The sequence below is a fragment of the Phyllobates terribilis genome, unplaced genomic scaffold (assembly GCF_046119375.1).
Source record: "Phyllobates terribilis strain yellow unplaced genomic scaffold, ASM4611937v1 Scaffold_7__3_contigs__length_470593459, whole genome shotgun sequence".
Lineage (NCBI taxonomy): Eukaryota > Metazoa > Chordata > Amphibia > Anura > Dendrobatidae > Phyllobates > Phyllobates terribilis.
Genome location: NW_027362767.1, coordinates 254,817,742 through 254,833,519, shown reverse-complemented (window position 1 = coordinate 254,833,519; position 15,778 = coordinate 254,817,742). Strand labels below are relative to the sequence as shown.

Genomic DNA, 15,778 nt, shown 5'->3' with positions numbered 1-15,778 from the left:
TTTGGGTCATTGTCTTGCTGGAGGAACCATGATCTTCTACTCAAACCAAGTTTTCTTACACTGGGTAGGACATGTCGCTCTAAAATCTCTTGATAATTCTCTGATTTCATTATTCCTGTGATACAGTCAAGGCCTCCAGTATCAGACACAGAAAAGCATCCCCCAGCATTATGGATTTTCCACCATGCTTAACTGTTGGTAAGGTGTTCTTTTCCTTAAAAGCTTCATTGTGCTGTTTATAAACAAACTGTTGCTTTGCATTGCCAAAAAGCTCTATTTTTGTTTCATCTGTCCACAGAACATTTTCCCAGAAGGATTGTGGCATGTCAAAATACTCTTTGCCAAAGATCAGTCGTTCCTTTTTATGTCTTTTCTTCAGCAATAGTTTCTTCCTTGGCCTTCGCACATACAGCTCTGCTTGGTTTAGTGTGCGGCGTATGGTACTTGCTGAAAGCATGACCCTGACTGTTCCAGGTTGGCCTTCAGGTCTTTGGATGTTTGACGTGGTGTTTTTTCCACCATTCGCACCAACCTTCGAAGACCTCTTGTCACGGGTGTATCAAGTGTGACAGACAGTCGATCTTGATCCGGCTGTAGAAGGTCACTGCACTTGGCATTGCAGACGTCTTCTTGATCCTCTCATTTTTGAGGTGTAGTGATATCCTGCTCCCTTTAGGACCCAGCAGTGACCTCCACCTCCTGCTGATAATTGACACACCCTTGCTTGGTAGTTAAAGACTCTCAGTGTCACCAAAGAGTCGCCGGTGATAGTTCTACGTTCATCTGTCCATGCCTGGAGTACTATAGTCAGCTAGTTTCTTCTTGGACTTCCCTTGGAGGACAGTTGACGTTATTTCTCTGGTGTCTTCACAAGCTAAGTGTATCCCCTTTGTTTGTTTACCTTGTTGTCTTTAGTTACAGTGGGGCCAGACTAGTGTTCACCCCGTCCCTTCCCTACCTAGGGCCTAGCTCTAGGGACATTAACCCTAGAACGCATGACCATACAAATGGGTATTTTCAAAAAAGAGTTGTTATACCGAAAATGCCTGTAACATAAAAAAATAAATGAACAACTGGAAATGACAAACAACTATATTCCTGAGGAATACCTAGAGTTTCAAAATTCTAACTAAAGTAATCTTGCAGAAAATAGAAAAAAATTAACAGGGCGGGCCTGCGAGGCCCCAGGTATGCGTTCTAGGGTTAAGGGATTACTTTTCCTGCTCGGCGATAGGTGCGGAACCTATATAAGGATGATACGGTAGTCAGGGTGATATTAGATCTGCCTAGGGGTCTCCACTCCCCCTTTCCTTAGTTGTTGGGCTCCCTTCCCCATCTTCCCGTCATTGTACACTTGTTCCTTCTCTCATTTTGCGTGACATCTCTCATCAATTTTCCTCTTTCCCCTGTGTCCACACATCCAGGGAAGTTATTGACGGTTCCATGCTTGGCAAACTTCTTAATAACATTGCGCAATGTAGAAACTGGGATACCAAGGTCTTTGGAGATGGCTTTATACCCTTTGGAAGTCTTGTATTTGCTAATAATAGCAGTTCTGATGTCCTCAGACAGGTCCATTGTCTTCATCATTGTGACAAAGGAACAGGGCCTACCATGTGGCATTTTAAAACATTGAATCATCATTCATGGGCTAATTCATGTCACATGGGCACCGACAATTAATCACAGGTGAATCTCTTTTACCACAGGCAAGTTTCCATACTAAATTAATGTAAAGGGTGCCAATACCAGTGTCACAGCAAGCTTTAGATATTTCTATTTTTCCCTCCCATTATTTTCTGTTTTAAATTATTGATTATCATTTGCTCTTTAGTATTTAACACGAGTGCTCTTTACAGAAAACTGCTTCACTTGATTCATTTTTTTCAGGAGATATTCCACATTATGTACTTACACTTCATGGGTGCCAATAACAAAGAGCAGGACTGTATATCCATAAAAGCATAGTAAATATAGTGATAATGAGGAGCCGCTGTACTCCTAGGCTCATATCAACTTTGGAGCCGTCATTATGTAAAATGCCTTTATTAGAAGGCTCCATTGCAGATTTCGTCAATTTTACTGCTGCACTGTTTTTCTAGTTAAATGACGGAAGGCCTAACAGAATCATGATGGATCCCATTGTAAGGCGGTGGGGTCAGTCATGTAACAGATCCATCCCTGGCATGAATTCCACTGTTCTGTTCTAAATACAGGACAGAATAATGGCATTCAGAATGCTGGTGTGACCTGCACCCTGTACTGACAGATGTACCTGCAGAGGACATTGAGCTGCACAACATAAAAGGGATTCCTTAAACTCAAAGGGAATCTGCCAGGTAATTCATTCTGCCCACACTGCGGTCAGCACGAAGCAGAGCCCAGCTGCTTGAATGCAGTCAGGTATACTATTCTTTGAAATGCTCTAGTGTTTCAGAGAAAATATAGTTTGAATATCTGTAGACCATTGGGGGAGATGACACAAGTCTGGCTCCGCTCCTGGCCGGCTCTTCCCAGTACTGCAGCGGGTGATTGACAGATCTCTTCCTTGTGTGTACTTAGGGAGACCCGTCATTCACCTGCAGTGGAGCAGTGAGAAGTAAAGTATCTTTAATGTAAATTGTCTCTGAAACATTGGAGCATTTCACAGAATAATATACCTGCTGGCAATCGTGCAGCCAGGCTGCGATTCATGCTGCCCGTGATTTGGGCAGCAAGGATCTCCTGACAGGTTCCCTTTAATTGCAACAGGCCTTTTACATATTTGTCATCATTCTGCTCCTGGTGGGTTCTGCTACACACAATACACATGGGAATTGCTGGTTTTGAAAGCCATTAATTTTTATGTGAAGTAATCAAAGATAGAGGGGCAGGTTCCCACAAATATGATAAAGGGAAGGTTTAAAGGGAACCTGTCACCAGGTTTAACCCATATAAGGTACGGCCAGCACCTCTCAGTCCTATTTTACAGCATTCTGGAATGCAGTATATACACTGTGTGCAGAATTATTAGGCAAATGAGTATTTTGATCGGATGATACTTTTTATACTTGTTGTCCTACTCCAAGCTGCACAGGCTTGAGAGCCAACTACCAATTAAGTAAATCTGGTGATGTGCATCTCTGTAATGAGGAGGGGTGTTGACTAATGACATCAACATCCTATATAAGGTGTGCTTAATTATTAGGCATTATTAGGCAACTTCCTTTTCTTTTGGCAAAATGGGTCAGAAGAGAGATTTGACGGGCTCTGAAAAGTCCAAAATTGTGAGATGTCTTGCAGAGGGATGCAGCAGTCTTGAAATTTCCAAACTTTTGAAGCGTGATCACCGAACAATCAAGCGTTTCATGGCAAATAGCCAACAGGGTCGCAAGAAGCGTGTTGGCCAAAAAAGGCGCAAAATAACTGCCCATGAATTGAGGAAAATCAAGCGTGGAGCTGCCAAGATGCCATTCGTCACCAGTTTTGCCATATTTCAGAGCTGCAACGTTACTGGAGTATCAAAAAGCACAAGGTGTGCGATACTCAGGGACATGGCCAAGGTAAGGAAGGCTGAAAAACGACCACCTATGAACAAGAAACATAAGATAAAACGTCAAGAATGGGCCAAGAAATATCTTAAGACTGATTTTTCAAAGGTTTTATGGACTGATGAAATGAGAGTGACTCTTGATGGGCCAGATGGATGGGCCAGAGGCTGGATCAGTAAAGGGCAGAGAGCTCCACTCCAACTCAGACGGCAGCAAGGTGGAGGTGGGGTACTGGTATGGGCTGGTATCATCAAAGATGAACTTGTGGGACCTTTTAGGGTTGAGGATGGAGTGAAGCTCAACTCCCAGACCTACTGCCAGTATCTGGAAGACAACTTCTTCAAGCAGTGGTACAGGAAGAAGTCGGTATCGTTCAAGAAAACATGATTTTCATGCAGGACAATGCTCCATCACATGCATCCAACTACTCCACAGTGTGGCTGGCCAGTAAAGGTCTAAAAGAAGAAAAAATAATGACATGGCCCCCTTGTTCACCTGATCTGAACCCCATAGAGAACCTGTGGTCCATCATAAAATGTGAGATCTACAGGGAGGGAAAACAGTACACCTCTGGGAACAGTGTCTGGGAGGCTGTGGTGGCTGCTGCACGCAATGTTGATCGAAAGCAGATCAAGCAACTGACAGAATCTATGGATGGAAGGCTGTTGAGTGTCATCATAAAGAAAGGTGGCTATATTGATCACTAATTTTTTTGTTTTTTGTTTTTGCATGTCAGAAATGTTTATTTCTAAATTTTGTGCACTGATATTGGTTTACCTGGTGAAAATAAACAAGTGAGATGGGATTATATTTGGTTTTTATTAAGTTGCCTAATAATTCTGCACAGTAATAGTTACCTGCACAAACAGATATCCTCCTAAGATAGCCAAATCTAAAATAAAAACACTCCAACTTCCAAAAATATTAAGCTTGGATATTTATGAGTCTTTTGGTTGATTGAGAACATAGTTGTTGATCAATAATAAAAATAATCCTCTAAAATACAACTTGCCTAATAATTCTGCACACAGTGTATGTCCCCAATCCTCTAAGCAAGGCACAAAAAATGCCTTTTATTATATCACCATATGGTGCAGTTCGGTTTATCAGGCATCTCTGGTCTTTATCCGGCGCCTTCTCTCTTCTTACAATTGCCGTCCTCCTTTCCTGCTTTGTCTGGATGATGCGTCCTACATCATCCACTCAGTGTCCTCCATCACGCTCCTGTGCAGGCACACTTCTCTCTGCCTTGCCAAGGGCAGAGCAAAGTTGTAGTGCACATGCCCGGGAAAAACCAAAGGGCGACCCTGATCCGTAGGTAAAGCCGGCACATGCGCATTACAGTACTGTGCTCTGCCTTCGGCAGGGCAGAGACAAGTGCGCCTGGGCAGGTGCGCCATGGAGAACACTGTGGATGATGTAGGATGCATTATCCACATGAAGCAAGAAGGAGGACGGGGATTGTAAGAAGAGGCGAGACGCCAGATCAAGACCAGAGATGCCTATCTGACCGGACCACAGTGTATGGGAGTATAATAGAAGCTTTTTTTTTTGTGCCTTGCATTATTGAGGATTGGGGACATACCTGTATGTCAGAGATTCAGAGTATTGTCAGGGATTCGCGTGCACACGACCCCGATTACTCACTACGTAGCTATCGGCAAACGACCAGTGAGCGTATGGCGTACACACCTCCAAATTTCAACACATGAAATATGTTTATACGACCCGGTACGATCACTGCCAGCTTCACGATAGCCCAATTAATATTATTCACTGCCACCACCAATCAATTTTAAAATATAATACAGGCCTGATTGGATGCCTGCTTTCTGGTAGTGTATATGGCTTCAGGGGAGGAAAGATTACAGGACAAAAGAATTTGTCCAATTTTATATTTAATCCCAAAAGGGAGGCAGTGTTTATGAAAAATATACAAAAGGTTTTACAAAGGGAGACATTACAATACAGAATATACAGTTACACAAATAAAATGGGATTAAAGAAGAACTTACTATACAGATAGCAGAGATGATTCAGTTTAGCTGGAGGAGAGGTGCTCCAATTTGACCGTTATCGAACGGGACCCCTTACTTATAGAATATATACCTCCCTACAATGAGTACTGACCCATCTTCGGCTGGGTCTTTTATGCCGAAGCGGGAACCTTCCCATACACCACCTGTGATGACATCACATGGGCTGGGCTCCAGCGTTCATATTTTTATTAAAATACCTAACTTCCGCAATAACTTATCACTGGTTGATCGCAGAAGCTTGCAAGTGACACCATATTCTTTATTACGAATTTACCTTTCCTTTGAGACTACACATGGCATAGCTACGGTCCGTTATTCTGGTACTTTTGCACAACAACTCACCGGAGGGGCTCACAGCTATGGAAAACTTTGCATATTGTTCCTTAGGTGACCCTGCCGCTAAAATTATGTGTCCCATTATTATTAAGTATAGAACTTCCGATATTCCATATTTCGCGTCGGCGCCAGCGAGACTGCAAATTTCTGTTGAGCAAATGGGGGATGCCCTGGGGGTGAGAGAGAATTCTTTTGAAGCCAGGAACTGCATCCTCCTCACCTAGGTGTATATTTGTCACAGGCCTGCGTCACTAAAAAATACACTCGTATGTTAATTGGGTTAGTAGCTCCCTTTGTACTAGCATTTGTCTATTAGCCACTTCTCCTGTGTGTGCTAATTTGCATAGACAGCTCCTTAGATTGCCAGCTCTTCTACTCTGGCAAATGGTAGATAGGGGAGGAGGGAAGAGCGGTTTTGGAGGAAGAGAGGGGGAGATTTTCAATATTTCTCTGACATTGTATATACAGCATTCCAGAATGCTGTAACAGAGGGCTGAGAGGTGCTGGCAGTACCTTACATCAGGAAAACCCCTTTAATCTGTATAAATTATAACAACCACCTTTCAGCTGCATTTAAAATCCATCCTACAAGATCCCAGTCACGCGCAAATCTAAGAAAATAACTTATCATTCTTCTTCTCGTAAGCTAATCAGCACCGTCCATTGGATGAGGGTCTATGGGCCGTGCTCAGTGCCTCCTCAGACCCCATAATCGCCGTCCTCCTGCTTTGATTGACATGGCTGACATCTCCTATGTCACCTGCAGTCTGTTGCCTGCGCAGCTCCTGTTCTCTACTGTGCAGGTGTGAGAAAAGAACAGACTGTGGATGACATGGAAGACTTGAGAAAGTGACTTCTGGTTCACACATGTGTAAAGTGACCAAGGGCGATAGCCGTGGACGAGCTGCTGCTCCATTACGCCCTGGCACTTTCCAGGAAAACGTTGTCCAAGTCCCAATGTGCTTCCAGGTGTGGGGTGCATCACACTCACTTGTAGGCCGCAAGCCTCCGCTTCCTCCAGGCTGCCATCTTCAGGAGTCACACACATAATTCAGGGGACATGCAGTTCGTTTCAACAAGCAAAAGTTTACTGGACACTTCAAGTTCATCAGATTGTAACATGCAGTATTGGGCACAACACTTCTTAATCCTGGTTTCCTTAGTACTGTGCGTCTATCCATTCCTCCTGGACTATCTCTATATGTACTGTTCCTGTCAGACCCAAGGATTTCCCGTCCAGTACACCCGGGATCTGTTAACTTCCCTTCACGAGGTTTCACATCCATGTTCCCCTGGACGCCAGAGGATAAGGCACTCTTCATAGTACCTGTACCAAGCCTTGAGCTTAGGACGTTGCGGAAATGTCCGCAAGGGATTCCAGTAAGGCTTCCCACTGCCATGAACGATAGCTGACTGCCCACTGCAACTTGAACTTGACCTTAGTTACTGTACTTCCTTATCTGACTGCCTATCAAGAAGCAGTTCCTTTTTTACTGAGGCTTTCCCCTCCCCACTATGGGCTAGTCCCGAACTTTAACTATGTCTGTCCCTACAGCATCTCCTTCACAAACATTATACATTACATTTACATACATTAATCAAATACTTATAATGCTTACCAGAGTCTATCTTATAATATGGTCACTATCTTATGTCCTAAATCTTAACCTATACTTGTTCTGCACTATACATGACAAAATATATCTAAAACTGCATGACACTATTCACATTAAAATATACAGCACAGCGCGATTGGTATCTTCAGGGGTATGAATACAATAGTACAGTCCACCACTCTTACACATATGTGTGAGCCAGTTATAATGTTTGCAGGTCACATAGGGCAGAAGAGGACCAGAGTGACGCTGGAAACCTGGGAAGACGGCGATCGGTAAGTATTTTCATACATTTGCACATCATTACATACATAATTAAAACGGTTTAAGAAATAAAAATTTTAAGGGACATCTTCCTTTAGAAGTCACAAAACATGACAGATCTCAGCCTGTCCTCCTCCATGTAGACTGAAACGTGCAGGAGCTACCCATAACAGGGGCTTTCTTGGTTCACAAATATGGAGTCTTCCACCCGACTAGTTGTCATGGAGTTGGCCAGAGGTGGGACTTTTTTTGACTTCATCAAGAAGACAGCAGAGATCGAGATCAAGTTCCTGGATCCTGACATAATGTTTTGATTGAAATTCCTTCACTTGAAAGGAATCGCCCACCAGGACATGAAACTGCCAACGATCCTGCCCAGCATATGCCCAGCGTAACACGGACTAATTTGGTCTATGTCCTTATAACTACAGATATAGAGCTTCTGTACACGACAGTCCGTTCCCATGTCTGCAGCTGTTATTACTGAAGATACTGAATTAATACAGAACAGCGAACCTTTACCCAGAGAGAGTATGGGCAGAAAAATGAGAGAGCTGTCAGAAAACTTACTAGAGCCACCCCTTACATTTGCCCTGGTTGTGACAGAATCTTGGTCATTAAGATATTAAAAATAAGATTGTGAAACACCCATGGGTAAGGAGCCGTAATGAAAACTATGTGTCATTCGGATTCCAATCAATGTAAAACAGCAGAGAACTTCATCTTTAGTGGACGTAAAAGAATTGTCTTGTATCAAAACGAGAAGATGGCACTGATACTGAAAGTCCTGATCTTCTGGTTGGGGACTAATTTGGTCCTTGCCACTGACACATGCCCGGGTAAGTGATATAGCTATAGATACAGAGCTTCTGTAGTTGATTTTAAAGAAAGTACTGAATAGCAACAGAAGAACAGGCAACCTTTGCCAAAAGAATGTACAGACCCAAAAATGCTTCCTACTGAGGCCATAGAGAACATTTAACAAATAGAGGGACAGGGGTTCTATTTGTATATTGTTCAGATTTGGTTAATAATAGAACTGCATACAGTCACCACTAGGGGGAGCTCCTTACATAATCTGTATATAGTGAATATTTGTCACTTGTCCTGGCACCTGTGCCGGACCTTGTGCTCTTCACTTCTGGCCAGCTTCCTTTGTACTAGTCAGTGCTGGGTTTCTCTTATAAGCCGTCAAGCATCTCTGGGGTAATCAACTAAAGCCTTCTAAGGCCAGCTTAAGCACCTATGTGTTCCTGAGTATTCAGGAAATATTGCTTCTAGCTGGCAAGTGTTTTACAGGAGTTTGCCTTGTCATACACTTCTCTCATGTTATGCCAGGTGTCTAATCATCTCTCCAGCAAACTCCTGTCTGCTATTCAGCAATTTGCAAATACTTTCTAGCTCAGTCTTGTGAATTCTCGTGCAATTACACCCTCAACTCTTCTGCTACAAGCTTCCTGATAATGAACTCATCTCTACTAACACTGGTGCTGTTCATACCTTAATCTCTGCAAGCAAGGCACCTGATTATTGTCTGTCACTGCCGATACTCGCTGCTCTTATTCTGTTCTGTGTGTAATTTCACCTCTGCAAGCAAGTTAGCAGATTGCCTAAACATCTATTATTCCTCTGTATAATCGCATCTCTGCTAACAAATGACCAAATTCAATATACACTGTGTACAGAATTATTAGGCAAGTTGTATTTTAGAGGATTATTTTTATTATTGATCAACAACTATGTTCTCAATCAACCCAAAAGACTCATAAATGTCCAAGCTTAATATTTTTGGAAGTTGGAGTGGGCTTTTTTTAGATTTGGCTATCTTAGGAGGATATCTGTTTGTGCAGGTAAATATTAAAGTGCAGAATTATTAGGCAACTTAATAAAAACCAAATATAATCCTATCTCAATTGTTTATTTTCACCAGGTAAACCAATATCAGTGCACAAAATTTAGAAATAAACATTTCTGACATGCAAAAACAAAAAACAAAAAAATTAGTGATCAATATAGCCACCTTTCTTTATGATGACACTCAACAGCCTTCCATCCATAGATTCTGTCAGTTGCTTGATCTGTTTTCGATCAACATTGCGTGCAGCAGCCACCACAGCCTCCCAGACACTGTTCCGAGAGGTGTACTGTTTTCCCTCCCTGTAGATCTCACATTTTATGATGGACCACAGGTTCTCTATGGGGTTCAGATCAGGTGAACAAGGGGGCCATGTCATTATTTTTTCTTCTTTTAGACCTTTACTGGCCAGCCACACTGTGGAGTAGTTGGATGCATGTGATGGAGCATTGTCCTGCATGAAAATCATGTTTTTCTTGAACGATACTGACTTCTTCCTTACCACTGCTTGAAGAAGTTGTCTTCCAGAAACTGGCAGTAGGTCTGGGAGTTGAGCTTCACTCCATCCTCAACCCTAAAAGGTCCCACAAGTTCATCTTTGATGATACCAGCCCACACCAGTACCCCACCTCCACCTTGCTGGCGTCTGAGTCGGAGTGGAGCTCTCTTCCCTTTATTGATCCAGCCTCTGGCCCATCCATCTGGCCCATCAAGAGTCACCCTCATTTCATCAGTCCATAAAACCTTTGAAAAATCAGTCTTAAGATATTTCTTGGCCCATTCTTGACGTTTTATTTTATGTTTCTTGTGGACGTTTTTCAGCCTTCCTTACCTTGGCCATGTCCCTGAGTATCGCACACCTTGTGCTTTTTGATACTCCAGTAACGTTGCAGCTCTGAAATATGGCAAAACTGGTGGCGAATGGCATCTTGGCAGCTTCACGCTTGATTTTCCTCAATTCATGGGCAGTTATTTTGCGCCTTTTTTGGCCAACACGCTTCTTGCGACCCTGTTGGCTATTTGCCATGAAACGCTTGATTGTTCGGTGATCACGCTTCAAAAGTTTGGAAATTTCAAGACTGCTGCATCCCTCTGCAAGACATCTCACAATTTTGGACTTTTCAGAGCCCGTCAAATCTCTTTTCTGACCCATTTTGCCAAAGGAAAGGAAGTTGCCTAATAATTAAGCACACCTTATATAGGGTGTTGATGTCATTAGTCAACACCCCTCCTCATTACAGAGATGCACATCACCAGATTTACTTAATTGGTAGTTGGCTCTCAAGCCTATGCAACTTGGAGTAGGACAACATGTATAAAAAATATCATGTGATCAAAATGCGCATTTGCCTAATAATTCTGCACGCGGTGTAATGAAAAAAAGAACAAAAAAATCTCTTCCTTAGACGTTCTTCAATCTAAGTAAATCCAACCTCAGATGGACAACAACATATAACAAATTATACCGTGCCATTATTTATATACCAAAAACTAGACCAAAATTGAAAAAAATTGGTGTGAAAAATGAAGTACACCGCCATGAATCAATAGCTTGTAGAAGCACTTTTAGCAGTAATAATTTGCAGTGATAATTTTCTGCATGACTTTATCAGTCTCGCACATCTTTCTGGAGGAATTTTGGCCGACTCTTCATTACCACGCTGCTTAAGTTCTTTGAGGTTTGTGGTCATTCGTTTCTGCACCGATCTCTTAAGGTGTCACCACAGCATTTCTACTGGATTGAGGTCTGGACTGTGACTCGGCCATTGCAACATCTTGATTATTTTCTTTTTCAGCCTTTCTCATGTAGATTTGTGGTTTTGCTTGGGATCATTGACCTTTTTTATGACCCAGTTTCGGTCAAGCTTTAGCTTTTGGATAGCTGGCCTCATGTTTGACCCTAGAGGAGTCCATGTTTGAGTTAATGTCTGCAAGGTGCCCCGATCCCATAGCTGCAAAACAAGCCTAAATCATCCCCCTCGGCCTAGTATCATGTGATCAAAATACTCATTTGCCTAATAATTCTGCACACAGTGTACATTTTCTGTTCCCATGTGTATTCTGCTTTGCTTCATCCATCGCTTCAAACTCCTATTTGCTGTCTGCTGTCTTGCATACCCCACTGTCCTGGTCCTAATTGATCTACGTACCATCTGGCAAGACACAGCTGATTCATTGCCTCCTATCAGGGCTGCTCACCATGACCTACAATCTTCAAAAATCTACCTAATATGTATGACCATCTGTAACAGTAAATTTTAAAGACCTTTCACTAGCCATAAATATGTAATGTTTTATCTGGTGTAAATACCACTGTTTCCCTGAATCTAGTGTTGTTTTTTTACATTGTTTTTCTTCTATTTCTGTCTCTCTCCATTCATGAGATATTTTCCCTGTATATAAATGTCACCTTGTTAGACATGTGGGTGTAATGCTGAAAAAGAAGCCCACGTAGAAGATCTGAGGACCATGGGAAGCGCTCATGTGTCACCCAGGGGGATATAGGGGACTCGGTACCCGGGCCTTTTACCTTGCTTAGGATGTTACGGCAGTCGGCTCCCGGGCCCGTACTCTGGGGTCTCTCTTGAAAAAGGGATTTTTAGTGTATGGTTTGTTTTGTGACGCCACCTTTGGTTTCCGATAATGGTTACCGGCACTGCAGCAGACCTCCGGGGGTGATGAAATGGCAGATGGGATGTTTCTGCTCCCCACAGGCGGAGCTAACCCCCGGGGCAGAGTTGATGGAAGGGATGCAGGTGAGAGATGGCCAGGTCAAGGGGAATGACGAACACGTACACAGGGGGTTCGCTTCAGTACCTTTACTGGTGTAACAACAGGTATGGTCCAGGGTACTTGCTAGGAAGGGTGCACTTCAGGACCTCTCACCAGTGAGCGGGTATAAGGCCTCCTGATCCGTGTCTCCCTCTCTCTAAGCTTCTAGCCAGCCTGGAACTTGGCCTAGCTTCTGTGTTGTGTTGCTCTCTCATCTGATCGCTTGGTAGTAGGACCTCTCTTTGGCAACCACTATCCCTGGACGCCGGGGCCTTCGTGGTTCCTAGTCCTGTTATTGCTGGTAGCTTCAGGATGACCAGGGGTCTGGAAGCCTCCTGGTATGCCGGTTGTCCCTACTGGGTATAGTGGACTCTGTAGGCGCGGACCCGGTGTCCGTATTATGTATTCTGGAGTGAGCCTGTGATGCTCCTCTGCCCCCTTAACTCCTTTCTCCTCTCCTCTTTGCCTCCGGCCACACTCAGGGCCCTCAGAACACAGTAGCAGACGTGCTACTCCTTCACTAGTCTGAGCGCCAGCATGCTCTCAGACTTCCTCTCTGTCTGCACTCAACTCCCTGACTCCACCCTCCATATATATATCCCTAACAGGGCTCCCTCTGGTGGTCTGAGGTGGAAGGGTGGAGGTGTCTGCATGTAATGAGGGCCTCTTGTGGAGAAGTCCGTCCATGCAGCCTTTTGGGTCCTGTGGTACCTGTGGTAGCAGGATGCCACACTCATCCCCCCCGTTCCCTAGCCAGACCCTAGCTCTAGGGAGAGACAGGGTTTTAGGCTCCTGCTCGGCGATTGATGAGGAACCAATATAGGGACGGTAGGAAAGGACAAGGTGATATCAGATCAGCCTAGGAGGTCTCCACCCCCTATGTCCTTAGTGTCTGGGCTCCTTTCCCTTCATCCCTTCGTGTTGCACTTTGCCTTCACTACACTGTGTTTGACAGATATAGACTAGCTTGAACAATGGGCAGCGACTGATAGAATGGTATTTAATATAGGGAGAAATGAAAGATTCTACATCTGGGCAAGAAAAATGAAAATTACATCAACAGAATGGGAGGAATAGAACTAAACAACAGCACGTGTGAAAAAGACTTAGGTATACTAATCACAGACTGCACATGAGTCAACAGTGTGATGCAGCAGCAAAAAAGGCAAACACAGTTCTGGGATGTATTTGTGGCGCCCCTGTGGGTTCAGTCGCCACAGATGTACTGCATCTCACCCAGAGGTGTGGTATCCCACTCTCAGGTAAGGATGGAGTACTGCCCGGGACCCACCTACCTGCATCCAACACTACACTACTCCAGACCAGCAGGAGGGGCTAGATGCATGCGTACAGTGCTGAGCCCTGTCCCTGGTTGGAAGTGGGGGGAACCGAGTGAGGGGGAACCATGTAGTGGGTGTGGGTGGAAGAAGTAGAACAGGGGAGCACCTTCAGAAGGAGTATAAAAAGGGAATCATCTTGTAGGAGAGCGGAGAGTTCAGTCTGAGAGAGAGAGTTGGGAACAGGAGCTCTGGAGGAGCTCTGCTCAGGAGGAGAGAGAGGATGGGAGCAGAGGGAAGGCTCCAAGAGGAACAGAGGGGATCCCAGGGGCACGGTGAGTGCAGAAGCCACCCGTGCGCCCGAATCAACCAGAACGTGGAGGGATCAGGCCGCAGAGGGGACCGGCCCCTAACTAGTGGAGGACAACAAGGGTCAGCTAGAAAACCGGAGGCTGCTGTACTTTCAGGGTGCAGCTGCCCACTACCGCAATTATATCGCCGAAAAGGTGGCCGCATAGGATTCAGGGGACTGCACACCAAGATCCGAGGCTGCTGGCTTGGGACACTGATTGTGAGACGCAGAGCAGGAGGGTGAGAGCTAGCGCAGGAAGACGACCGAGGAAGGCACACAGAACGGGGTCCCGTTTAAGTACTCCTGAAACACCTGAGAGATTGCTGAACCCCTTCCTTGGTGAACGCAGTACGACGTGGGAGGTTACACACTGGCGCTGGTAACCTGGAGTCTTGAACAACTGTGAGTAAACCTTGAAGACTGCACCCCACTGTGTCCTAGAATTATTGCTGCGCCATCACCAGCCCTGCACTGCACAGCACCAACCACATCTACCTCATAACACCACTATAGCCTGCCCTGGAGCTTAGCTCTGCCTGTGGAGAGCTGAACCAACTCTGCTGCGTCACCATCAGCTCCAGAGGACCTGCACCGCAGCGGCGGCCCCATATAGCCGCATAACACAGGTGGCGTCATAAATATTATATATAAAAACTTTATTCCTTTTATTTATTTCCCTTTTATTGACCGCCCTGGGTCACGGACCGGGTCACTGCCACCGTGACATCGCCCAGCACCGACCGGCCCGGCTACCGAGTACCTCACGGCCCAGGGGGCGCGTCATATTAAGAGAAGCATAGAGTCTAGATCACGTTAAGTAATTATTCCCCTCCACTCCTCCTTGGTCAGACCTCAGATGGAATATTCTGTTCAGTTCTGGGCACCACATTTTAAAAAAGATATCTGAAGGTATGTCACAATGTAGAGGGATCATCCTTATTCTCATTTGTACATGGAAACTGTAATGTCTGACCAAGGCCACAGATTCAAAATGCCGCCTCGGACAGACTTGGCACAAGCCACTCCGTCTGGCAGACTCCAGAGAAAACCCAATACCCTTTAACCCCTGTTCAGGGATCTGGTTTTACAGTAGGAACCAGTGGAATACTACCATACCAGGGCTGCCGTCCAGGTGTAGGAATGGTCACCAAGCAGGGTCAGTGCCGAGAGATCACGTCAAGGACAAAATCAGGACCCCTAAGAATAGTCAGAAACAAGCCGGGGTCAAAACACAAATGCAACAAAACAGGAGCAGAAGCCGCACACCCAGCCAGGGGAACACTAAGCTATATCTGGCAGATTCCAGCAGCAAGCTGGAAGCCTTAGTAGGGTTTGGTGCTGTCCGATTGGCTGGAGCAGGGGGCTGATAACTTCAGCTGGAAAGCACATACACCCACACAGGTCAGACTGGACGGCACTACAGGTCCTAGCCACTCGAACCTTAGTGGCTGGACAGAGCACACCTTCCAGAGCTTCTGGTTCTGACATCTCTGTCACCAGCGCCGCCTGCAGAGTGAATACGGCGGCGCCTGGCGACAGAAGCAAAAGTCGCAGGAGCAAGTTCTGGTGAAGATGTGAAAGAAACACTGAATGAATGAAACTGAAAGGGAGAAGATACAGATTAGATATTAGAAAAACTTTTTGACAGTGAGGGTGATCAATGAGTGGAACAGGCGGCCATGAGAAGTGGTGAGTTCTCCTTCAATAGAAGTCTTCAAACGGAGACTGAACAGACAT

General features: G+C 44.8%; 2 protein-coding genes across 3 annotated transcripts in view; one reads left to right on the top strand and one right to left on the bottom strand.

Moving 5' to 3' along the window:
- The window catches only part of LOC141154417 (ficolin-2-like), a 142,761-nt gene that overhangs the window by 49,658 nt on the left and 77,325 nt on the right, over positions 1-15,778 (bottom strand). The gene's annotated exons all lie outside the window — the stretch shown is intronic.
- Positions 8,433-15,778, top strand: part of LOC141154416 (ficolin-1-B-like) — a 65,983-nt gene continuing 58,637 nt past the window's right edge. The window contains exon 1 of the mRNA XM_073640326.1: positions 8,433-8,624. Within this exon, the coding sequence (XP_073496427.1) occupies positions 8,453-8,624 (172 nt within the window). The 5' untranslated portion in view covers positions 8,433-8,452. The remainder of the gene's footprint in view (positions 8,625-15,778) is intronic.